General features: G+C 36.8%; 3 protein-coding genes across 3 annotated transcripts; 2 read left to right on the forward strand and 1 right to left on the reverse strand.

Moving 5' to 3' along the window:
• Positions 1-276: 276 nt before the first annotated feature.
• On the reverse strand, positions 277-7,556 carry LOC120008882 (alpha-mannosidase 2). The gene is made up of 4 exons (XM_038859255.1): positions 6,844-7,556; positions 5,439-5,588; positions 4,558-4,590; positions 277-3,446 (listed from the first exon to the last, which is right to left on the reverse strand). Exons 1-4 carry the CDS (start codon positions 7,390-7,392, stop codon positions 708-710), a joined length of 3,471 nt encoding a protein of 1,156 aa, XP_038715183.1. The 5' UTR covers positions 7,393-7,556; the 3' UTR covers positions 277-707.
• A 3,285-nt stretch (positions 7,557-10,841) lies between these two features.
• LOC120009397 lies at positions 10,842-14,445 on the forward strand. Its single transcript, XM_038859982.1, has 2 exons — positions 10,842-13,962; positions 14,088-14,445. The coding sequence occupies exon 1, from the start codon at positions 11,207-11,209 to the stop codon at positions 13,907-13,909; it is 2,703 nt and encodes a 900-aa protein (XP_038715910.1). The 5' UTR covers positions 10,842-11,206; the 3' UTR covers positions 13,910-13,962; positions 14,088-14,445.
• Positions 14,446-22,063: 7,618 nt separating this feature from the next.
• On the forward strand, positions 22,064-24,471 carry LOC120009153 (protein NRT1/ PTR FAMILY 5.8-like). Its single transcript, XM_038859616.1, has 4 exons — positions 22,064-22,275; positions 22,481-22,698; positions 22,896-23,410; positions 23,511-24,471. The coding sequence occupies exons 1-4, from the start codon at positions 22,227-22,229 to the stop codon at positions 24,337-24,339; spliced, it is 1,611 nt and encodes a 536-aa protein (XP_038715544.1). The 5' UTR covers positions 22,064-22,226; the 3' UTR covers positions 24,340-24,471.
• The last annotated feature ends 2,467 nt before the right edge of the window (positions 24,472-26,938 follow it).

Below are 26,938 nucleotides of genomic sequence, written 5' to 3' on the forward strand. Positions count from 1 at the left end.
CATGTTTTTTGCAAGAACCAATTTACCTATGGGTGTTCATTTTCTTAGTTCGCCTCCTTCCTCGTGTAATGATCTTATTATTACTGACATTGTAGGCATTTCCTACCTCAAAATGGTCACAAGTTTTTTATTCATCCTTCTGATCAAAAAAATAATACAAGAAAAATGGGAGGGGGGGGGGGGGGGAAGAAGCTACTTTCCTTGAAATATTTAAATGTTTTTAAACTCTCTCCCTTGTAATCTACAGAAGAATAACATTGCAGTTAACACCAGATCTCCACCTGTAAGGGCATTGTTCATTCTAATTCAAAGCAAAATCACAGCCGTGGCAAAAGAAAATTAAAAACCCCATCAATCACCAGCATTACAGTTAACATCAAATCCCCACCTGTAAGGGCATTGCTCATTCTAATTCAACGCAAAATCATAGCTGTGGCAAAAGAAAATTAAAAACCTCATCAATCACCAGCATGGTCTACTGTAAACCTGGAAGAGGAAAAGAAATGCCAGACATGCCACTGTTTGTGAGAAACACCTCTATCCCTACCATGGCCATGGCCTCAACTTCATCAGGAACAGGCCTGAAGTAGCAACCAGATCTATCAATTATACTTTTTTGACAATGGAATGAGCTCACTAGTTTCTGCCACCAATCCCTTTAGTCCGCATCAGTAAAGATACAGCGATTAATCAAAAACGCTAAGGATTCACTGGTGAGGCCGCAACTCTAACTTGTATGCTTGTATTTCCATTGGAGAGATGAGTACTTGTCCATCTTGAGCAACATCTTCTAACTGGTCACTGTACCCAAGCATCTCCGTGTCTTCACGAAGAAGATTTAAAGAAGTTGCTTTAACATTCAGCACTGCCAACCCCTTGAACATGTTGAACAAATTTAAAGGCTCATCCACAACCCTAGTGCATTGAGATCTTCCCTTCTGATGGTATGAAGAATCCCATTGTCGTCTTTGGAAGATTATGACGAACCTAGAATCTTCGAGTGGCTGCTGAGAATATTTTGACGGGAAAGGAACCTTAAAGTTCACAATATGCATGTCACATGGTAAGGAAGCAGCTAAGGGAGAGAATGACCTTGAGGGCACCTGCACAGACACATCCTGTGGCTTCTTGGCAATGAAAGCATGTAATGGATAATTCAAGTGAGCACCAACACAATGCGAAAGAAGGGAGGGGCTTAAAGGAAGATGACTCAAAAAAGGGTTGGAAGATGAAGAGATGTTGGATTCCATTAGGATATGGAATACTACATTCATTGGACGGTTATCCATCACACCTTGGCCAAGACCACGTCCATCATCTGCTAACAAACGGCGGTCAAGCATAATCTCTAACCATCCATCTTTAAGGCTTGCCACACCCAGTGACTGTCGGGAATGGACAGAAAAACGCTGACCATTGGATCCTTGCATGAATGCAAGAGATGGCATAGGGTAGTAATTTCCTTGCAATGGAATCTTATCATAGGTTTCCCTCCGGCTCATCTGGAAGCCATTTAAATCAGAATAAAATATCCTTCTATTATCCACATCTGTCTTGTATCTAACTATCAATTCTCTGTCGTTGAAATCCTGGCCAAGGAGCTCAACGTGATATTCCTTCTCAATTAGAAACTCCTGTATGGAATTACCTCCATTATAAATCCGAGTACAATGGGAGATTGGTGATTTCTCCCATGCCGTCTTTGGGTAAGAGAAAACCTCCTGCATCAAAGGGCCCTGAGAGATGACCATCTGTCCACCAGTCTCAACAATAGGTTGGGCATCACCATTAGGCTTGAATAAATAAGCCCCACTTCCCGAGCTAGAGTACATCCCTAATTCTTCACCCACAACAATTTGGGAAGCATCTTTGTGCCTTACTTTCTGCAGCAAACCAAGCCCAACATCAAATGTGAGAATCTGATGTTGATTTTCGATTTCAGTCTCAGCCGTGTCTATTTTGGAACAGGCATATGGAGCTGGGCAAGAAAACGAATTAGACTTTGAGAAATATTTTAGTTTCACTGGTTTGGCTTTCTCACATCCAACAAAGCCATTGACAATGTAATACATTTGCAATCCCAAAGGGGGTACTGAAGCTTTCCAGTGGACACGGTGCCTACCAGTAAAAATCTTGCTTTTATCATGCCTTAATTCAGGTGATACTTGGCTTTGAACACAAGTCCAGTTGGATTTCAAAACAGTAATATCAGGCCTATTAACAACCACCATCACCACCTCTTCTCTGGTTTGCTCGAGAGGATTAAATAGGATAACTGCTTGTGAAGTTCCTTCACGAGCACTGATTGCTTTATGCACTGGCTGAACATCATATTTTGATCTCACCTGGGCTGGCTCAAATTGGGCTGGGTTCTGATCAGATTTTTCATGTCGGATTCCAAGCAGTACTTCAATAGCTTTAGACATAAATATCTGCAAGTCCTGTAGAGATATATGCATCCGACTTCCATAGTCTTTAACAACATGATCCTTAGCAGTACCAGTCACACCATCATGATGCTGAAAAAGAGCTAAATTCCTTCTTGCAGCTGTTAACTTGTAAGAGAACCCAATGGGTAACTTCTCACATTGTGCTCTCTGACAATATCCAAGTAACAAAGCTAACATCATTTCCGTTGAACGAAGGGTGTGCTCTAGCACCCGATCAACAGCCTTGAAGAAAGGCCTTGAAACATAATAGCCACTCCAGTAGTCTTGTTGCCTATCTGCATACGTAAAGAAATCTCCAGATAGGGAAGGAAAACCTCCAACCTGACCAGAGCCAATCTCACCAGGAAGAGAGTAATTTATTCTGTCAGCTTCTTCATGAAGAGTACGGAAATAGTCATCCAAAGTACCAAACTTCGCCTCAGCATTTAAGCTAGGGTTAGAGTTGATATAATCGAACAGCACTTGGTAATTTCTAAACTGCGCTTCTGCTTCTTCGACGTTTACATAGCGGAAATCATCTCCAAGAGGAATCAGGAGTGTATTTGTACGATAAAGAGTTGATTTCTTCTTATATTGATCAAGAAGCTTTAGAGCTCTCTCCTGCACATTTTTCTGATTGATTTCTACCGGATGTTGTCCCCATGGGCAGAGCTCATATAAAAAGCTACGCATTCGAGCAAAGTCAAACTGACAGCAAATAGCAGGCTCTGGCCCACAAGTATGTGGTATATCATATGAATAGAAGGGCATCATGTGCACAAATATATCAGTAGTTTCCTCAGCATCCCAACTTTGACGCCATATGTATTCCAAATTCTTACTTCGAGCAAGTTCCTTTTTCACCTCATAGTGGGTCCTCTGAATGAGCATGTTTTCAAAACCCATACGACGGAGAAGATATGCCATGGTAGGTGAATAACCAAATGGATCTATAGACCAAGAATTTTTTGCGACATAGCCAACAGTTTCATTCAACCATAAATTCCCTTCTGTTATCTGATACCACAAAAGTCAGACAAGAAAACCACAGTGAGCATGACAACTTTCATAATTATTTGATAAAAAATAAAGAGATCAGAAAGCAGGCAGAAATCGACACAGAGAGAGAGAGAGATGACTGTTAAAATTGAATTCCAAAATATCATCTTATTTGAAACTCGATGCAGTCAGTTCCCCCAGAACATTTATATGTTTCAATGTAGGCAGGTAACATCAGTGTGTGGATGTGTGTTAAACATGTGAAAAACCCTTGACGGATAATAAGTAAGAAGCTAGTGATATATTAGACATAGGAAATATCATCCCACACTTGACAGTACATACTGTGTAAACACAAAATGCTTGAATGGGTCTGCCAGATGAAACATGCAAGAAGTTAATGATACATTAGACAAGGGAAATATCATATCACACTTGACAGTACATCCTGTGTAGAGACAAAACGGTTGAATGGGTCAGCCAGAGGAAACATGCTGACAACTAAAAAACTGAATTCATAAAACAAGAAAGAATATGATGACTGAAGAATAAAAGAAATGTGAATGCCCACAAGGACGCTTATATCCAACATATCTAGAAACATTTCACATAACATGCAGAAGTAGAAAGAACCAATACAATTCAATCTTTGAAGTTAAGATGCACTTGTAAACTTAATGTCAATAAACATCAATAAAAAATATGACTTACCGATATTTAATTTGTGCTGGAATTGGTGTATGAAAACAAACACCTAAGAAATTAAGATATATCTATTCATCGCAACTTTTGTTGGTTGAATTGTAATCTCATACGAGAGATCTCATACCCATTCCCCCATCATATTATTTGAACTTGTTAGCAATGAAGTTAAAACAATAACTCCGCACGATTAAGAAAAAGAATTGAGATCCAAATGATGTTGCTTTGTTGTCACTCTAGCCTTATCCTGTTATCCATGGCCAAATCAAAAGGAGTGCAAACAGTAACAGCTGCATTTGAGGATAAAATTTCTTGATATCACCATTCAGCCACTATTTTTGAGAGTGCAGAACATATCTATTTCAATCTTAAATCGAGAAAATATATTCAGTTTCAACAGCTATAGAGAGAGGGCTTTGCATTATACCTGCTCAATTATGGCATAAAAATGCGAATTTGCCTACATGAAGAAAGGAAATGAATGTTAGGTCAAAATCTTCATGATAAACATAGGACGATACCATGTACATTTCCACAAGAAGTAAATGTCTAAGTAAAACTTTAGGACTAATAGCCAAGACCAAAGAATAAGAAATAGTTGACTGAGAATGGTTAATGTTGCACAAGGACCTGATACATACTCGTTACAGTTTGACATTGGAGGGCTATAGCAGTAAATGAGTTAAAAATACTCACTAGATAACCACAAATGACAATCCATAGAACATGAATTAGTAGAACAGATTATAGATACATCAGCACATATTTATGTGTGTGCATATGATGAAAGTTTCACTAGCTAAGGCAGAGCAATGGAGAAAGCTATCCAAATTCCAAAGGACCAGTCCAAGGGTCATGATCAGATGACCAGGGGCAAGGCAGATAAAAAAAATTTCAGTCATATAAGGAACATGTGTTGCACCCCCGACTGCCACAGCTCCCCAGGAAAAGAGTTAAAGCATGCTTGGTCTCATCCACTTAAGGAAAGAACAGCAACCACTCATCAAAGTTTTCCATTCCATCCCTAATAAATGCATGCTACAATTGCAAGTAGACATGCATCAGAATAGTACACTCCAGTGGGAAAATCTCACCTCGTTCAAACATATTCACGCTTAGAACCCAGCTTATTTTCTTAGAGCTACATAATTTTCATTTTCTATCTTCTCTAAATATGGGAACTATCACTCAACACCTCTGAAATCCTCTGAAAAATCCAAAAGGGTGACTATCCCTGATACAGTGCTTAAACCCTCAACAAAAAGGCCATCAGGAAATTATGTAAGTATAAAGCACTAGATGACGGACCTCATCGTTCATCACCCAACCACCTCCAACAATTTCTAGCTGCCCATTCTTCACTAAATTGGAAAATGATTCCCTTTTATCTTCAGAGGCATCTCTCCACCATCGCTCCAGATAAGACATCTCTTCCCATATGAACTTCCGCCGAGTATCCTAGAAATCCAAAAGATCGACAACAGTCATCATCAACATATAATTAGTTTTTTTTTAAAAAAAAGTACACCAAGTGCAAGTTCAAGCAGGTGAAAATAAGCTACTTTACCACCATACGACGGTTTGCCCTAAGTCAGTAAAACACAAACAGGAATCTAACTATATATGCTTCTTTTTTTCCCAAAATGATGGTACATATTGCTGTTTTTACAATTCACCAACCACTCCCTCCATTTCCATTAACTTAACTTTTTTATGATTTAATCTTAAAGTAATTAATTTACTTGCCCTGAAAGTGATACTAGAGTGAAATATATATATTAAGGACTAGTTTATGTAGAGATGACACATGATAACACTACTGCATTTCCTTATGCAGGTTGATTTCACCTTCTTCGTTTTTTCATTATAAATGATTGTGCATATTGAAAGATTTTGGTCCCTAAAACTAAATATTGAGGAGTGGAGACCATGAGAGTGAAACAACCAGAGGTAGTTTTCAAAGCTAAAAAGTAGTTCTAAGAAACTTTTTTTCCTAAAAATGAACAGAACCACCGTGAAGTAACATTCAACTCCATTTAACGATACCAATTATGAACTAGAACCTTGTGCAACATAGAGTCATAAACAAGGCCATCAGAACTCATCATAACCAGTTAAACACTGAAATTATACCAAATAAAAGAAGAACCGAATGCAGCCAAACCTAACTTAATGGGTTCATCACAACTCAGCAAACACCAGTAATAAATGAGATCCAGAACAATCAACCAAACAAAAATAAAATCAATCTTAAGACCCTTTTTCTAAAACAATTAACAAAGTTGTCAAATCCTTCATGGTATTCACTCAGATATCAAACACCAATTAGTCCACACTGTCATCACATATCCATCTATGTCTTCACTTGGTATACACATTAAATTCATATCCTCAATTCTAATTCGAGGCCAAATTTCTAAAAAAAGTAAAGATATGTCAATACAAAAAATTTAAGAATCCCCACCAAATCTACCAAAATCTAACCTACCAAACCAATATTAAGACACAACAAACAAACCCAAAATAACCTAAGGAACCATCCCCATAAATAATAGAACAAGTACCAAGAAATTCGGAACTCTCGCTTAGCTCCAGAGTTAAAAAAAATTCAAAATCCACAGAGGATCCAATGATTGAACCAAAATCCAACAAATAAGCATCACAATTTAACACGAAGATAAAACCCAAAACGATAAACAAGCAACTAACCAACCTTAGAGAGCGTCTCGACGATGGTATCAAGTATGTGCCTGGATTGCTGGTCATAGTACTCCTCCACAGTGAGCTTCCAACCAGGATCGTTATGCGAGTGCGGTACGACAAAGACCTTGAGTTTCTCGCCATCCCACTCGTCCCCTTTGTAATTAACTATCCAACCTTGTTTCCACGGCCCACCATCCTCATCCAAGAAGTCAATCTTATCATACAAGTTTTTGGTGGTTATGTCAACCACAGCCCCCGAAGAATTGAGATCCGATATGGGTTTTCTCGAGATGGGTTTTCGGTGATTAACAACACGAGAATGATGGGATTTAAAAGGGGAAGACAGAGGCTTGGGGACGCCGAAGAGGAGTATAGTGAGGAGGAAGAGAACTGACACTGAAAGCGCGATTAATACGAAGTTAGCGAAGAAAAAGTTGATCAGGACAGTCCGTTTGCGTGACTTTCGGGAAGATGGAACCTTTGATTTGGCAGCGGAGGAGGTTGGGAGGAGACGGTTGGCCCAGCCGGAGACCGCTCCACGGCGAGTGGAGAAGGCCATTTCGAGTGATAATACTCTACACACGCCGCTCTGAAAAGTGAAAATTACTACTCTTCAGAGGGTTTTTTGTTTTTGTTGAATTTTCTGGGTGTTGTAATTGCCGATTGGTAGATGATGATTTTTGTCGCTAAAGTAATATTTGGGTGGAGACTTCGAAGTCAAGGAGTAAATATATTTTATGCCATATTTTCCATTTTCAAGTGTTGTGAGGTTTAATCTAATGGTGCTACTAAATATCCCAACTAAATTTTTCCCAACACCTCCAAGTATAGATAGCATGCTTAATCAATATGTCAACAGTCAACATGATAAAATTTAATTTTAAAAGAAGCTTGTTTCTCGAAGCAATTAAAGTTCCTCCAAAGTTCATTTTACATTGAAATATGCAAAATCAAAAACTCATGGTGTCTATTTGGTGCACAATTTTGCATCATAGCATTAATGCTGGTGGTGCATCAAACAACAATTTTGTAGCTTAAAATTCTCAGACAATTTTGGTAGCCCAAAATTGTTGTTTTGCAATTGTTCAAGGTTGAACAATTTTGAGATAATTTTGTGAATGTTCCATATACATTTACTTCTTTAACCCTGCTTTAAAACTGAATTCCCTTTAATACCCTTATAGAATATCATGTTATATTTTTCTAGTGCAAATTTCTTCTTATTCTTCAGATTCAAAGCAGCGATTATAGTGTTGAAGAACACATCGGATTTTTTTGAAGTAGCATATTATAAGGCGAAAAGCGGTGTATTGAAACCCTAATGCTAAGGTAATTTGTCATTTTACGCGAAATCTATAAATATATATGAAAATCTTCTTCGTGTTGGTACTTATTTTAGTATTCCAACATCATATAACCAGTTGTATTGAAATATGTTACAAGTTTAATGCATTAATAGAGTGTATTACATTGTTGTTCTTGATTGATTTGTAGGCCTTTTTGGTTCTTAGAGTCTATTTGACCCTATTTTGGTGTTTGCCTTGTTGTTTAGAACAATGTAACTTATGACAAAGCTGTCAATGTTTCCTGATCTAGGGTGGACTTGATAAACAATGTATTTGCCAACCTTTTAAATGAATGTGCTTTTAATAGAGTGTCTTACGCTATTGTTCTTGATTGATTTGTAGGCTTTTTTGGTTCCCAAAGTCTATTTGGTCCTAATTTGCTGCTTGCCTTGTTTTCTAAACAAATATAACTAATCGCAAAGATGTCAAACTTTCATGGTTTGGAGTGAACATGATAAACAATGTATGTGCCAACTTTTTAAGTGAATTTGTAGGTTATCTTGGTTCCTAAAGTCTATTTGGCCCTATTTTTGTGCTTGTATTGTTTTATAGAACAATGTAATTGATCACAAATCTGTCAAACTTTCATAGTTTGGGGTGAACTTGATTGATATACAATGTATTTGCCAATCTTTTAAGTAAATTTGTTGTTACTATAATGCATTACACTATTATTATTGAATGCTTTGTAGGCTCTTTTGGTTCCCAGAGTCTATTTGGCCCTATTTTGTTGCTTGCATTCATATTGTGTAAAAAAAGGTACGGCTAACTGGGATGAATGTCATACTTATATTCGAAGTATTGTTAGGAGATAAGGATATTATGATAGCAAGGAGAAACTTACGGATTCACAATTTGTTACAAGGATATTTGCAAATGACGTAATGATGATGAAATCAACTAACATAAAGGCTACAATAGAGAGAAATTACAGGTGAAAATAAGGTTGATGCGCAAATTGTAACACGATCAATAATGCTATACATCTGCCTCACACAGTTCTTCCCCACTTCCGTGGATGGCCTTGCATATGCGTTTATTTCATATGTTGAAAAATTGGAGAACATGAGGAAGTACAGACTGGTCGAAAGCTATTTCTAGTTGTTAATTGAACCAATCAAAAAATGTGTCAATATTCTCGAAAAAGTTAACGGATGTATTACTATGATGTTGGTAAGATCATTTATCTCTTGTATTTTATATTTAATGGAATTCATTTATGACAACTCCAAAGTAACTACATTTTTTATCGTCTCTAATATTGGTTATGTGAACATATCAATTTGTTCAGTCCAATCAATAATATTAACTTCCCAAGATTCCTAAAATGAGACTTTAAAAGGTGGTCAAAGGACTTTAAGAAACACTACATCAGTAAACTAATAGGAGAAAAAGTAAATATATAATATATCTACTTATAGTCAGTTGCATTGTAATTGCTTTCAATATAATATTAAAAATATATGGAACAAATAATTTGATTCAATATCACAATGTAATTTGATAATGTAACATGTTTTTTTTTTTCAAAAATTATGGAATATGATTAGAGTGTAATTATGCATTTAATTTGATCATTGTTTGAGATACGTTGTTTTTTTAAAATAATAAGCTAATTAAGCTTGTTGGGTCAGGTTTTAATTTCAGAACTCATCCAGATTGATGAAGAAACACTAATAATTGAAGAGGCACATCAGGAACTTAGCTCTAGAACTAATGATGGAGTTGGAAATGATGATGAAGAGGAAGAAGATGATTAAGATTCACATGATGATAAAGAGAAAAAAGATGATGAAGAGGGACATCATATTAAAGATGGAGGTGACGATGATAGGCATGATAAGGCAATATCACAAGAAGAATCTATGAAGAAGACAAAGATAGTGATATTGATATTGATATTGTTATAGGGGTGGATCATGATCGAGATGACATAGGCGCAGGTGAGGAATGCTCATGACCATAAATAATATCACACACTTGTTACATATCAAATACATAAAGAATAATCAACACTGACAATGGTTGAAAAGATCATCTCAACTGTGTTACATGAAAAAACAAAGACAAAGAAATGAAGATGAGTTCACACATTCTACAAATTCAAAAAAGATTTGGTGGAAGCCGTGCAAAATATATCTCTACTCAAACAGGAGATAAATGCACTAAACCTAAGATTGCAAGAAAAAGAAGATATTTTAAAGGATGTTTTTCTTCAATTGCATAGTATCAAATATGCAAATGCGTAACATAAGATTAAATTAGGGGAAAATACATTCAATTGTAGAGGTTGATGGATACAATCTACAAATACAAAAAGAGAATGAAGACGTAACTATCCAATTACATCGCCTGTGAGATGTTAACTTGCAATTTGTTGAACATATAAACAAAAAAAATACACACTATCCTTACTACTCTAACTAGTGGCTCGGGTGTTCCATAATCTGTACTTACCTGTCTTCTTAAATATAATTTCTATTTAATTTTAAGTTCATTTAATAAATTTTTTTTATTTGTCTTGAGTCAATATTTAATATTCATATCAGTTTATTTTTAATATCAATGTTTAAGTTCATTTTTAATATCAATGTTATGCCTCCCCAATTCCCCACTAACCTTCCCACCAGTTTATCATCCAAGCCCTAGTGCTCTGTCTTCATTCATCCAAATTCCAAAAGCACTAATCTGAGATCATCGACAAATCGTAAAGATCCAAATCTGAGGGGAAGGATTTTTTTTTTTATTTTTTGATATTTCATCCTCTAAAATAGGATGCAGATCCATTTTGCAGATCTAATGGGGATGTTCTAAAACCTACTAAGATCCAAGAAATATTTATGACTGGGCCATCAATGGCCGCTAGGGTCGGACCAAAGCAGCCTCAAAGCCTGGTCAAGGCATACCCAGTCAATAAAATCAACGCCCAAGACTATATACCTCTCTAGTCGACTCCCTCTCCTCTGCTCACCCCCTCCTCTCCTTGACTAGACTAATACGCGCAGCAGACTGCGATTCCCCACAACTATGGCAGATCACCGCCACCACCACCACCACCACCAACAACATCGCCCCAATCGAATCTCCGTTCCTCCGCGTGCCACCAATCCGACCACCCTTTCCAGACAATACCCTCTCTATCCTTACCCTTCCTCCACCCCAACACCTACCCCGTCCAAAAACCGGTTCACGGCCCTCCCTTCATTCGCCGCCTCCAAATCTTCCAAATCCTCTCTATCATTTCTCTTCCTCCTTCTCTTCTCTCTCCGTTCCCTCTATTCCCTCCTCCCTTTCCTCCGCTCCGCCCCCTCTTTCTCCCTATTCCCGTTTTCGTTCCTTGTTTCCCTCCTCTCGTTCTTCCTCTCCCTCTTCTTCTCTGGCTTCCTATTCTCGTCTCCAAACACTCGCTTCCTCTCCCACAAACAGAATCAGCCGAGTTTGGGTCTTTCCTCTATAACCCAATCCCAGCACCGGCTGCTCATATCCAAATCCCTCCTGGTTGCTGTTGTTTTCCTTCTCCGGTTCCAAGCCCTCCGTTACTGTGGAACTGCGGCCATGATCCTCGCCGAATTTTCCGGAAATGCCGCCGCGCGGTTCCTTACAGATGGCCGGAGTGGAAGTGATCGGAATTCAAAAAATAGATTTGGTAAGCTTGGTGGATTTCTCGCTTTGTTTGCTGGGTTGTTTTTGTTGTCTATAAGTTGGGATCGGATAAATTGTTTCCCTTTCTCGAGCTCGGTTGTTGATAGATGGGGGTTTTCAGTGTTTCCTAGGGAAGAATGTGTTAGAGTTTGGCCAATGCTGCTTCCGTTTCTATCAGGATTCTTGGGTTGCTATGAGCGTACTTCAGTGAATTGGGGCACAATTAGGCAACTGGGTGGGAAGCGGGTGAGATTGATCACTCTGTTCTATACGACAGTTTTGCTCTTTATACCAGCTGTTTTGAGTGTGTTCATTTTTGAAGATGATGGAGATGTAGTTTCCATATGGAATTTAGGCTGGCCATTAGCTAACACAGTTGTGTTTGGGGTGCTAATGACTGAAAATTTCAGTGATGATAAGTTGGCAAGCTCCAAAGATTTTCGGAGAGAATTTTTTGTTACATTTATTTGTACAATAGTTTTGGAGTTAATTTACTTTCCCGAACTTTCACTTTGGGGGCTATTGCTGTGTGGTTTATTGCTGTGCTATGCAGTTAGGGAATTGGATCCAATGTATCTGAATTATGTCGAATTGGGCATGGAATCTTCAGAGTCATTTGCTACCTCGATAATGAAGCCCATACGCCACATTTTGAGCGAAAGGAAGTCTCGCAAGATCGCGCTTTTCCTATTGATTAACACTGGTTACATGATTGTGGAATTTGCGGCTGGATTCATGAGTAACAGTCTTGGATTAATATCAGATGCATGTCACATGTTGTTTGATTGTGCTGCTTTGGCAATAGGGTTATATGCTTCATATATATCTCGTTTGCCTGCAAACAATCAGTTTAATTATGGTAGGGGAAGGTTTGAGGTTTTGTCAGGATATGCTAATGCTGTTTTCCTGGTTCTCGTGGGGGTTCTGATTGTGCTGGAGTCACTTGAGAGGATTTTGGATCCTCAAGAGGTATCAACTAATAGTTTGTTAACTGTTTCGATTGGAGGCCTTTTTGTGAATGTGGTGGGTTTGATCTTCTTTCATGAGGAACATCATCATGCACATGGTGGGTCATGCTCGCATTCACATTCACATTCACATTCACATTCAGATTCGTGCGCAAGCTCCCACCCCCATCATCATCCTCAGCATTCACATGATGAGGGAAGAAGTATTGAGCATCATGAATGTATCAATGTTTCCCCTGAATGCCATGAGAAGTCGTGTTCTGGCCATGATCACCACCATGGACAGCATCAACATGTTAGTAAGAGAGATACCAAGTGTCAGAGTCACCATGACCATGACCATGACCATGGTCACCATCATCACGGTCACCATCGTCACGCTGACCACAGCGAGCAGGTTCAACATCGACATGAGCTACATGATCATTCCTGCGATCATGTCCAACATGAAAACCATAATCATGCCAACCATAGTGTCGATGGTTCTTCACAAAGTTCCAAAGGCCTCTCCCTTACATTTCATGAAATGGGAAATTCCTTTGGTGAAGGGGAAGATTCTCAGACCAATGGTCATCATGGAAATTCTAAATGTTGTTCTTCCTTGGAAAATAGTGGTTTCCAACAGAAAAGGCTGCCATCTGATAGAAAGAAATTGCAAAAACATGAACATCATCACATTGACCACAACATGGAAGGGATCTTCTTGCATGTTCTGGCGGATACCATGGGAAGCGTTGGAGTTGTTATTTCAACCCTACTAATTAAGTACAAGGGATGGGTTGTTGCTGATCCTGCCTGTTCAATATTTATATCTGTTTTGATTGTATCTTCAGTCATTCCATTGCTCAGGAACTCCGCAGAAATTTTGCTTCAGAGAGTTCCTAGGGCTCATGAGCAGGATTTGAAAGAAGCACTAAATGAGGTTATGGAGATAAAGGGGGTATGTGGCATTCAGAATGTTCATGTATGGAGTTTCACAAACACAGACGTTGTGGGGACTGTACATCTTCATGTTTTAGAAGATACTGACAAATCCTCTGTGAAGACACAGGTGTCACACATATTACATGATGCTGGAATCAAGGATTTGACTCTGCAGGTTGAATGTGTGAAGCAATAACCAAACTCAGTTTGGCTTGGATTCTATCTTTTGGAAGAAGTACCCACGGGAAGGTAACTCCCAACTCCTGACAAGATATGATAGACACTGATGAACTGCTGCCAAAAGTATACTGGTAGTTGCAATTATGAAAATTTCTACAATGAGCTTGACACAATGGGAAATGGATTCTTTTCAGATGCTCTGGAAGTTCGAACAATGTTTCTTGGTTTTCTTAACCACTGGTAGAGCACTCGTATTTGCTGATGGATACTAGTTTTTGGATTGGATCAGCTAACCAAGATATACAAAGATCTTTTTTATCTGGTCATGCACACTCGTGCTGACATGTACAGGATCAAGTGGAGGATATTGATTTACTTGGTATGTGACTTCTTTTCTCTTATTCTCTACTAGATTTTGAACTTTAATACATTTATTTATGCCCAAGGATCAGCTGAATGTATCTTTTCCATCATGTTATTGTAGTGATGACCTATATGTTGTCTTTTATTGATCTGGAGACCACATTATGGCTTATGTCAAGAGTTGTGACATATACTTGTTGGTTTTCTATTTAATGTGACAGGGCTGACTTCTTGCCTAGCCGTGGGATTGGTTATAGAAGAAAGAAATAGATTAGCACTGAAATCTTTGAAGCTATGCTTATTCTAATTTCTATAAATGATACAAAAATGGCCTGTAATCGAATTATGACTGCAGTACCTGGTGAAGATAGAATCTTAGCATGCGTTGCTGAATACACGTGAACAAAGAAAATAGACACAGTAAAACAGAACTGCACCTACTGAAAGATTAGCTTGTGCATGACAAAAACCATCTTAGGCAACCCATCCCTCAACCAACCATCATTTTGTGACCCGAGTGATAAATTAATCTTTCTTATAATGTTTCTTTAGTTTAACCAAAGATCTTTCTCAACCTTTTCTTTTCATTCATCTTGTCTTCTGAATGAATTATTCTTTGAGTAGAAACTTAATTTAGTGAAGTTTCCCGAATTGTTAACTAGTGAGAATGAGTTGGAGTTCATGTAATGGTTGACTCGTTCCTGTGACTGAGGACTACTTTATCTGATAAACATGAAGTTGAATGCAACTGCAAATTTTATGAAGCTCTGTTATGCAAGCAATCAAGATAAGGTTTGCTACACTATATTCATAGCCAGATTTGTCGAATTGTGCTATGTGTGCATGTACCCTGTAGGTTGTGGTGGCCGCAAGTTACTGGAGAGAACTGATTTAGTTCTACCTTAATCCATAAAAGAGTTTTGGAATCCATATATTCTGGGTTGACAAGTTATACCGCTAGAAATATGTAGCTAGGTATGAGTGGACGAGGATTCAACTAGTAGATACTAGATATGTAATTGATGAGCTCATAAGGGAACAGAGGTATTGGTGAAGTGGTTGCTGTTAGCCCTTTTTTTCTTCCTTGGAATGTAAATATGTAATTGATGAGCTTCTAGGGGAACCGAAAGGAAATTTGAGGACCCAGACAAACTTTCTTCTGTCTGGAACTAGTGCACTGTCTCTGTCTCTATGAGCTGCTTTGTTCTGAGCTGTACTGAAAAATTAGTGTGTTTACACTTTACACTTAAAAGAAAATTTAGGAAAAGCACGAGCAATGCTGAACATGTGATATAGTGATAAAGTTGCAGGGCTATAACCTTGAGATCACATGACCTCATGGTCAATTTCTGGAACTCATGCCTTTTGAAATATGTTATCCCGTTTTTAAATTGGTTTATTCTGCAGCAGCAAATGCAAGTCACAATATTGAGTCCAAGAAATCAAACTTAATCATTAGCAAAGCTGAAGTCAACGAGGGTGGAACTCTGAAAAAATTTAAACCTCGAGCTCGAGGACGAAGTTATCCGATAAAACGACGCACTTGTCATATAACTATTGTATTGAAAGATATATCTTTAAATGAATATGAAGAATATAAAAACTATAACGATATATGAAGACTATGAAAAAAAAAAAATAGAATATAGCATATACTTACCAAAACCGGACTGGATAAAGAACTGTTGAAGAAAAAATATAGGACGTGTCAGCAAAAGGAGAATGAAATTATATAGTATTTCATTTCAATCACTATTGAAATTGCGTTGCTGTGTCAGAAGAAGGATAGCTATACTGATTCGGTATACTCTAAAGGCACCCTTGGTACAATATTGACGATCGCACCAATATTTTCATTTCAGTGAATTTCCATTCTGTCTTTTTACATAGTGGGGGTAATTAAGGTTTGTGTACATTTTGGATGTGTAAGGTCTGTGATATCCTGACTATATTCGACCCTACCCACTGTGAGTACCTTGTGCATTGGGGTTGTTTATCTGGACCAATGTTGAAATAGTGGTTATATGATTAGTTGATGCACTTTAGCTTCTAATTGTTTGAGAATCTCTTTGTTCAAAAGGATGATAGAATGATGTATTGCATCGTTTGCATGGGGAGAGTGGTTTCTCCTTGCATCAATGCTTTTCCAATTGGACGAGCCTGCCTGGTTGATTACAGAACAGAATGTAGTTGTTTTCGCTTAAGTGTGTTTTGAATAGGTTAATTTCCTTGTAGATATTCATACTATTAAGTTATTAGGCAGTCTCCTATGATAGAGTTCATCAGTAATAGTAGTCTTTGCACTGTAGAAATTATCTCCATCTTAGAAAGACTTGATGAAACCGGCCCTAACATTATATTAATGACTTGTGTTGATTGATTAAACTCAGTTTTTTTAGTATATTATAGTTGGAACTGGTGTATACACAGCAGATGAGAAGACACACATGCCTATAAGCAAATATTAGAGCAGTTTGGTTCCCCGGAGAATGAATCCTTTTGGCTAGGGAATTCAAGTTTGATTTTTATTTATTAATACTTAAAAGGGTGAGGACCAAGTAATTACGGGGTCTGCCTAGACTTTGGGTTGAGATGCTTAACAAGGTTGGGCTTTGCAACTTGAGATAATTCTTTTAAGGAGGGATGCCCACATTCCCTTTTTGTCGATTTTTTACATTAATTTACCTGACTGTTTGGTTATTGGTTGAGTAGTTTTTTATTTTTATTTTTTCGATCGGTCCTTATTAATATACATTTGACAATAACCAACTAATCGGTTAGTTTGACGGTTGATTCGGTTTGACACAGTTTTTTCCCACCAATGATCGGCACCCTCTCGGATCCGGTATACATCCTCTAACCCGGGGTTCCAGAGAACCAACCTTGTTTGTAAAAACAGGGCGGTTCATGCAAACTGGCTAGTCCATCTTTATTATAAAAAAATATTTTAGTTTGACGGTTTATTCGGTTTGACAAAGTTTTTTCCAACCAGTGATCGGCACCCTATCCGATCCAGTTAACATCCTCTAACCCGGCGTTCCAGAAAACCAACCTTGTTTGCAAAAACCAGGTGGTCCATCTTTATTATAAAAAAGTATTGTTTTTTGTTGGATAAGAACCTTTGTCCTCTCACGCTCATAAGAATAACACTCTAACCAACAAAACTACAAAACTTGTTTGTTTAAGCTAAGACATTAAATGCATATATTATATTTTCCAAAAGTATAATTACTACTCTCTCTGTTTTTTAAGTATGTACATACGACTCATTATAATGAGATCTAACACTATATCTATACACGTATGTTTCAAATATTCAACTTATTAAAATAATAAAATGTTAATTTATCAAATATGCATAAAAAGAGAAAACGAGTTATTAAATAAATTTATTATTAAATACAAAATTGAAAATTGATTGGAATATACATATGATTCTATTAATCATTTCCTCCAATAAAAAAATAACAAAACATGTATTAGTATATTTGTTCATAATATTTTATATTATTGTGAGTATTATGATGTGTAAAAATCTTCTAATTATTATTTACGTTTAATAAATATATATCTAATAATTTATTATTTGAATCGATTCGAACCTCGATTGAACCTTTGAACCTTGAACAAATAAATTTTTTGATTTGATGACATGTCCGGTTTTCAAAACCTTGATTTTTTTGAGAACCCCTACTTTTGAGGGTTCACTCAAATTGAAGGTTCAATGCTAGAATTGCATAGGCCAGAATATACCTCAAGTTTTGACTTCACTTCAAAGGAATCAAGCCCTATAATTCACTCGAACCTTGCAATACCTTGCAATTATTTCTCATCAAATCTAAAAGAAGATGCTTTCTCATATTACTGTTCATACTGAAGTTGACTCTTAATACTGACATTGATAATGATAATGACTAGATTCAGAGATTCCTAATAAAGATTTTTGACTAGATGCTTCATGTCTTGGTCTACACTGTATATGACATGAATATCTTGAAGAAATAATTGTTGTAATCCCCTTGTAAATGGGAGGACTAAGCTTTAGTAGTGCATGCCACAACCACACAGTGATTGATGTAGATATTTGTCCCAGTCCTGTAGAAGTGTTTGGGGTGGAACTGTATTTGAGACAAAAGGATCCACATATATACCAATCGTGCGCACTCATGTCTATTTTTTATGTCACAAAAGAAAAAAACAAAAATGAGAAAGAAGAGGATAAAAAGATGTCTACTCTATCTCCAATAACTTGGTTTGTGGAATGACTATAACAATAAAAAGAATTTGCACAAATTAGTGTGTGATTGAATAAGTGGAGAGTTAGGTCATGCATGGCATGTAAGTTGGTGAATATATTCTCAGGTTGTGGATATCAATTAGCAAGTAGAAAGTGGTGGTGCCAAAGAAGATGAAAGTGAAGTCCATCTCACTAAAGCACCAAAAATGGAGATCAAGCTTTGCATGATTAGGATTGCTGCATGAATAGTTCACTGTTATGTGTGTCTGTGTCTGATGTGGGCATGCATGCGTTTTATGCGTGCCTCATGTGTAAGCCCATAAAAACCTTAACTTATCCTCCTACGATATATGTTATGGTACACCTCGTCCTTCTACACTAACAACACTTTGTCTGCTCTGAGTCATTCATATTAACTCGCACGACTTTGTATTCCTAAGTTTAGTAGTAGTAGTTCATACTAGTTTGTTATTGATTTAAAAGTTTAACCTATTATATTATGTACTTCACATCTTTCACTAGACGATGTGGGGTAAAGGACTTAGCTCCATCACCACTAGGTAGCCCGCCCAACACTACCAAACACAATCCTAAAGACTAGTAACGCTTTGTCAGCTTTGGATTGTCTTCCTAGACCCGACACCAACCCATACTAGTTTGGAAGTTTGACCTTTTATATTATGTACTTAAACATTTTTCACGGGTTATATGGGACAAGAAGCTTAACTGTATCGCCACTTGGTAGCTTGTCAAGCACTATCAAGCTTGACACTGTAGAGGCTTATGGCACCGTCCACTCGGGACGAATAGCTACATGTTAAAAGAGAAGTTTAACGTAACGCATGATACTAAGTATTTTAAAAAACGCACTCACTACTTTTGAGAGAGATTGATTGGGCGTTACCTACTTTAGTAGAGGATCGTATTCATAGCAAAAAAAGAAGAATTTAAAAAATGTTCTTCTTTCATTATCAAATTCACACATTATGGCATCAAAATAGCAGCCTTGATTACTCCATCATAACACATATTATTGTAACACAAGCATTATTGAATCTCACACGTCAAGAGGCACATGAAATTGAAAGGAGGTCAACATAAACTTTTTGACCCTTTGTTCATTTCTGGATTACTGATTAATATTGGCACATCAATGTCTTATATTTTAGTGTATTTAACTATATATCCGGATCAGTAAGTGTATGTGTGTGTAGAGTGATTTATAGATGGATTCTGCATTTTTGGAAAGTAACAGCTTCTGGTGAATTACGTGACGGTTATGATCTTCTATATTTAATTATAATCCAAATTATTTGGAAAAAATTATCTAAGAAAAAAATTTCATTTAGATTTGATTTCAATAAAAAATCCAAATTATGAGGTAAAATTTCATTTGTTCTTAGAATAATACTCTCTGAGACAAATATTAGTGGCACTCATGTGATAATTAAGAGAACCACGAGTAGCTAAAATGACACTTACGTGTGTGGTTTCTCATAGAGGTCTCGAGCTCAAGGATCTGTTTGGTAGAGGTGTTTGAAGAACTAAAATTTAAAGCTGATGTTAGCGGATAAGCTGTTGAGCAAAAGTATTATTTGAATTTTATAATAAATTTTTATAATCATTGTGTTATTAAACTTAATATAATAAATATAATTTACTATTGAAATTAATTTAAGTATAAATTATTAATATTTTTATATCAAAATTGAAAATGTTCATTGGTAAAAGAATTAAACAAAATAAATATAATGTAGTAAAAAATGTTAACATATAAATTATTTTTATGTAATAATGTAAATATTAATAAAGAAATGTCAATAGAAAAATTGTTAAGTAAAATAATAATGTAGATATTTTTTAAGTAAAATTAATAAAGAAATGTTAAGCTAAACAAATGTTGAACGTAAAAACCAAAAATTAATGTGTGTGCTTGGCAGAGCGGTTGTATTGATTTTCAACGCTAGTTGTTAAGCTGTGAGAATTAAATTGAGCTTAAAGCTGTGAAATAAGTTGTGAGGTGTTTGGTGAAATTTTTACTGTTGTTAGTGATTAAGTTGTGTAAAATACTTATTTGTATTATAATTATTATGAATGAATGAACTTAATAATTTATAAATATAATTATTAATTTAGAAGTAAAATTATTAATTTAGAAATATATTTTAATTTTAATTATTTTATTTCAATATTAATTATTATAATTATAAATGAATAAATATAATTAATTTATAATTATACCGTTAAACACAATTTTTATTAAAAAGTTATTAAGTATAATACTAAATAATGCTAAAACTTTAATTTTTGATGGATCCCACGCTTAAAATAACAATACTTTATGTTAAAGGGTGTGTGACCCAAACAAAGAAAATAAAAAAAAATAAAGGGATACAGTTTTTTGATATGGGACCAATTTCAAAAAGTTGCAGCGTTCTAAACCGCTGCACAACAAACTCCATTTCATAACTTGTTGTTTTGGGGCGTTACCGTCTCGTTTTGTGGACGATGATGCTCAACTTAATGTCTCGTTTGGTGGGACGGGCTTGGAAAGCCGGCCCGCCCTAATCAATGTCCCACCAAAATATAAATGGTTGTTTCAGGTAAAGTTAATATACACGTGGACTCCACAATTTTTTTTATTAAACAAATTGTAAATTGTAAAAGAAGAAGAAGAGCAAAACGCTCTTTGAAAAGCCCGATATAGGAGCTTATTCTTGTCAACGGATCCACGGACGTGTGGAGATTGACGTGTGGAGATTGTTTGACAGGGCGGAACCTCAAGGAGGTACCGTTAGCGGAATTGCTCATGGTTTCGCATTGTCAAACAGGCACCAAGTCTTCTCCATCTCGTCCTTGTATTAAAAAAGAAACACTCTATTAGACAAATATTAGTGGCATTTTTATCGTTTTGTCCTCATATTGCCGCAATCTTGTCCCGCATAAATAAAAAATAACATATAGCGTATGCCTTTGGTGTTTTCATGCTATAATATATCGACAAATGAAATTGGACTTGTTTATTCATTGTTCAACAATATATCTCACACTATGTTGTATATATCTCCACTTGTATTACGTGGCACAGCCATGAAGACTCCATTTCTTGAGAAACGCCACGTTTTGATGAAGTGGCAGGCTAGAATAGTCGTCTCTCACACAAAATCAAAGAATTTGGACGCTCCACAATTCTCTAGAGTCTACAATTCATATCTAATGGTGAAAAAAAAAGTCTTACAAATTTTAAAAATGAAAAAACAAAAATGTGATGTGATGTAACATGTCTCAAGTCATTGAATTTCGATTAGAGACTCTATAATTTAAAGTTAATTGCGGATCCCCTAATCCAAAATGAAAGGGGTTTCTTGCATGTCTACATATTTGATTTCTTGATAACTTGGCTAATTAAAACAGAAAGTGGAGGTTGTTTTCCCTTTCCTTTCCTTTTTTTTCTTTTATAAATATATTATTTTAATTGAATATCAGTTATGTAAGGGTGCAAAGCAAAGTTGGTGTGTATCCGAGTGTGACCCATTATGCCAAGAAAAACAACTAGGCTTTAATAGAAAGATTGTGGAGGCTAGGTGTCCAATGTTGAAGTAACTAGAGTCTGTTCAGGTGACTCAATTTTCGGAGTGAAAGCAACAGATTGCTAATCTCTTGCCATTCCCTTCTCTCTCTTTCTATCTGGGTTTCCATAATACAGAGTTCATCTTGTTCATTACAACATATAATGGCTGGAGGACATAGAGAGCTCAACAACTCATGTACCCTTCTCATAGGTTGTTTGGCTTTAATTCTCTCCTCCTTGTGTTAATATACCTTTTTTCTCCTGCTGCTAATTTGATTTTATTTTGCATGAATTTCATTGTAGGAGTCCTAATGATAAGTGGGAATAACATAAATGGCTTGTTTCTGTTTCTGTTTTTGTTTTTTTGAGTTGGGTTTTGATTAAATTTGTTGTTTTTGTTTTGTGGGTGAAATTAGTGATAGCTGGTATGGAGAGGTTTGCATTTAAGGGGGTGGCATCAAATTTAGTGACGTACCTAACAGATGTGGTGAAGATGAGTAACTCAGCTGCAGCAAAGACAGTGAATAGTTGGTGTGGATTGACTTCAATAATGCCACTTTTAGTGGTTCCTTTTGCTGATTCTCATTGCGATCGATATTCCATCATTTTGGCCTCCTCTTCTTTGTATGTTCTGGTAATTACTTCTCTCTGTTTCCCTTCTATCCTGCTAAAATCTCTTCTTGCTGATTTCTTACTTGATGCTGAATCCCTGTTTGTATTAATTTCCATGAACTTCTAATGACATGTTTCATCTTAAAGTTACTGGTTAGTGTGAAATTTTAAGAAGTTTTATCTTTTATGTTTTTCTTCCCTTGGCTTACTCTCCTTAAGGGGCTTGTGGCATTGACATCGACAGCATTTGCTTCGGCATGGTCTCCTGCAAGCAACATAAGCACTTCTTCGTTCGGGTTTTCGGCCCTCTGCTTGATATCACTAGGCCAGGGTGGATACAATCCCTTTTTGCAAGTGTTCGGAGCAGAACAGCTTGAAACCGAAGAGGAATTGCCCTGCACCAAAGATGACCAGAAGCCAAATAAGAAGAGTGTGTTCTTCCAATGGTGGTATTTTGGTGTATGTGCCGGAAGCCTTTTAGGTGTTACGGTTATGTCCTACATTCAAGACACATTTGGTTGGGTTCTGGGATTTGCAATGCCGACACTTGCAATGGTTTTATCGATTGTATTATTCTCTTATGGAACCCCGATATATAGATGCAATTCGGATGAGGAACCGATGCATAACAGGAGCTTCAGGGGATTGGTTCACTCCATCAAGGAAGCTGCATCTAAATTGAAGCATACAAAGATTTCCCTGTCAAACGAAAAATCCGCAACCATGGAGCTAGAGTAAGTTTTCTTTCCGCATCGGTTAATACATGGATGGGCCAGAATGTAGAAATTTAAGCTTTTGATTCGGCATTGATGAGGATTTTACTTGTTCTTTTAGGCTTCAAGAGAAACCGCTTTGCGATCAGAATTCGTGCAGCATGAATGGCCTGGAACAGAACCCACAAAAATGCAACTATCTATTTATGAATGCAAAAGTAGTACTCCGGCTTCTCCCGATATGGACAATGCTCCTAATGTTTGCGGTGATTTTCCAACAACCTGCAACCTTCTTTACCAAGCAAGGTATGACAATGGAGAGAAACATCGGGAGCTTCAAAATCCCACCGGCTACACTACAGAGTGCTATTACAGTGTCTATAATTCTCTTGATGCCGTTATACGAAAAAGTTCTGATTCCAACTACAAGGTTGATTACTCGCAACCAAAAGGGTATCAGTGTTATGCAAAGAATGGGGATCGGTATGTTCCTATCGATCATAGCCATGGTTATAGCTGCAATAGTAGAGATGAGAAGGCTCGACGTAAGCAGAAAAGAATCGAAATCAGAAACTGTACCATTGAGCATATTTTTGTTGCTGCCTCAGTACATTCTGCTAGGTGTATCCGACATCTTCACTGTTGTCGGGATGCAAGAGTTCTTCTACGGTGAAGTTCCGGTTAAGATGAGAACAATGGGTCTTGCACTCTACACTAGTGTATTTGGTGTAGGGAGTTTCTTGAGTGCTTTACTTATATCCCTTGTTGAATTATTCACAAGTTCAAGGGGAAAAGGAGGAAGCTGGTTCTCAGATGACTTGAGCGAAGCCCGGTTGGACAAATACTACTGGCTTATGGCCTTGTTAAGTGCATTGAGCCTGCTTTTCTATGTGATTTTGTGTAGATTTTTCGAGAGCCGGAGTGAACTGGAAAATGAGAACTTGAAGTAAAGCCTCTCTAGATTTTGGGAGTAGTGGTTTTGTACAGTGAGCTTTGTTGGTGAAAAAGTCCATCACTTTTCAACTTCTCTGCTTGGTAATTTTTATTTTTGCCATTTATGGTTATTTTCAATAGAAACACTTTTTTAATAACGTGAAAGCCACTCAGTTGTCTACCAGACTGATAACAAAGAGAAATTTGGGCCACATGGAAAACCAAGCAATCCCATATACTAGAACAATAGAAACACTAACTATTTTGGATTAATCTCTCTTCGTTCAACATCTAGTACATGACGTTCAAAATTGTCTCTGATTCTGAGGACGTCAAAGGAGGTAGGGTTGCAATCAGAATTGTCTTTATCACGTCAAAGGGTGATCTGCACAAGGAAGAACGTAAGCTATAGGAGTTCCCAAGGGTGTGCTCGAAGGGTTCGCTGTGACGCTCAAGTACATAACAGTCAAAAGGGAGAATGCTCGGTGCTCGAAACTCTCCTCTCAAATTGCTATTATGTTGGAGTGCAAAAGTTGAAATCGTTTATCTATAACGAGGGTTCCCTTTTATATGACCTAGAAGAATTCTAGTCTTCAAAGGAGTGGATCAATCTCCTCTTCTTGATCACCGGCGAAATTATAGGAGGTTGAATCCTATCTTTATTCCATTCCTTAGTAGAGTTGGTCCTCTTGTGGACTGTGTTTATGGTGTGGTTACGTACATACAAGTATGGTCGGTTACCTACCGAGGGGTTCCTCAGTCTTGCTGAAGAACTCTCCCTCTTTTTTCCCTAGGATGTTCGCCCAAGGGTGCTTGTCTTTGGTTGCCATATATATGTTACGACACATGATACATTCTGAGCGGAGGTCATTTTGGTATTATCAATATTGTTTTTCATAACCCTAATACCTTGAACGGAAAATGACATATTAGAATCCACTTAGGTCAAAGAAAAAAAAATATAAATACCTCTTTTCCACATACGTACCTATTTTCAAAATTAAAATTTCATAATCTCATATTTTCCTTTCTTCTTCAATAGGCATGGATCAATCTAAAAAATATCTAGACATCATTGCCACGTTTGCCTCAATCTCCACCACTATCACTGTCTGCCACCGTCGCTCCTCCACCACCATCGTACTTCCACAATCATCTTCTTCATTTTCTTATTCCCCTTCTTCTTCTTATTTTTATTAGTGTTCGTCTTCGTCTTGGTCTTGTTAGATCTGAGATTGTATGTTACTGTTTCAATGTTACTACAGATATGAGATCTTATGTTATTGTTTCAATGTTACTGACAATAACATTATGCGAGCAAAACAGGTCAACTTCAGGTCTCCCTTATCAGTGGTTGTTTTGGAAGGAATCTTAGTTGGGCAACGTGCTCTCAGTGAGGGAAGTCTAACGACGATGGTGTTGTAGTGAATCGTCGCCGAAATTGTCTGAATTTGAGATTTTTTTGTGTTACTGTTTCTATGTTATTATTTCAAACAGTAACATCATCATGTTACTATTGCAAAATTAATATTATACTAATATATACCTACATTATCATGTTAATGTATTGACGTTGTGATGCAGAACCATCTACTATAGATCGAGTATTTTTTTAAGGTCATTTGCTCCAGTAAGAAATATGACAAATGTTTTGTTTATTATGAAACAGTAAGATGAACATGTGAATGATTTTGCAGAACTTGACAGATTAATTAATTCAGATCTAGCACTCATAAACTCAAGAAAATTCTGAACGAAAATCATGTACCCAACATCTACACTTCAATGAAAGTAAAGAAGAATATAAACAATAGATCTAAAGCATTTTAAGCTTTAAATTGCAAATAAAAAAATCTAGAGAGAGTGAGACGAGAAGAAAGAGAAGAAGAAGACGAAATAAAGGAAGAAGAATAAGAAGAAAGAGAAAAAGGTAAGAAAGAGACGAAGAAGAAAGAGAGAGAAAAAAAAAGAAGAGAGAGAAAAATAAGAAAGAGAGACGAAGAAGAAAGAAAAAAAAGAGAAAAAAGAGATTAGATGTAAAAAGGTAAATGATCATTTCATGGATATCTTTATGTCCATGTATTTTTTTGTTGGACCTAAATGTTCAAAAGTACACAAATATATACCGACTGGGCATTTTTCCTACCTTGAATCCTATCCCCATGTAGACCATTATTAGTAGCACCAGTAGCAATACAAGGCAACATGATAGCCCTATTAACTGACTTACGGCCCAACCCAAGAAGGTTTTTAATTTCGTGCAAAGCAATAGTCTCCAAATGCCAAATGCATTGAACATGGAGTCACACCCACGGCCCATGACTCGTCCGCATCATGGTGGAACCGTCCATCTTCAGGTGCCAAAGCATGAGGCAAGGTTCTGCCACCGGTAGGGGTGGGAGTTCGGTTTGGAACCAGAGACCGTTGAACCGAAAATTTTTCGCTTTGATATTTTTGCAAATAGGACCAGATCATTTTACATGTACAACCCGTATTAAACCGATTTAAACCAAAAAAAGATGCAATTTCAATTAAATTCAATTAGTCAATGTACGTGTGTATTAGTTAATATATTAACTTAATATATCAGTATGTATATTGTTATATTTACTTAAA

The sequence above is a fragment of the Tripterygium wilfordii genome, chromosome 11, assembly GCF_013401445.1.
Source record: "Tripterygium wilfordii isolate XIE 37 chromosome 11, ASM1340144v1, whole genome shotgun sequence".
NCBI classification, from domain to species: domain Eukaryota; kingdom Viridiplantae; phylum Streptophyta; class Magnoliopsida; order Celastrales; family Celastraceae; genus Tripterygium; species Tripterygium wilfordii.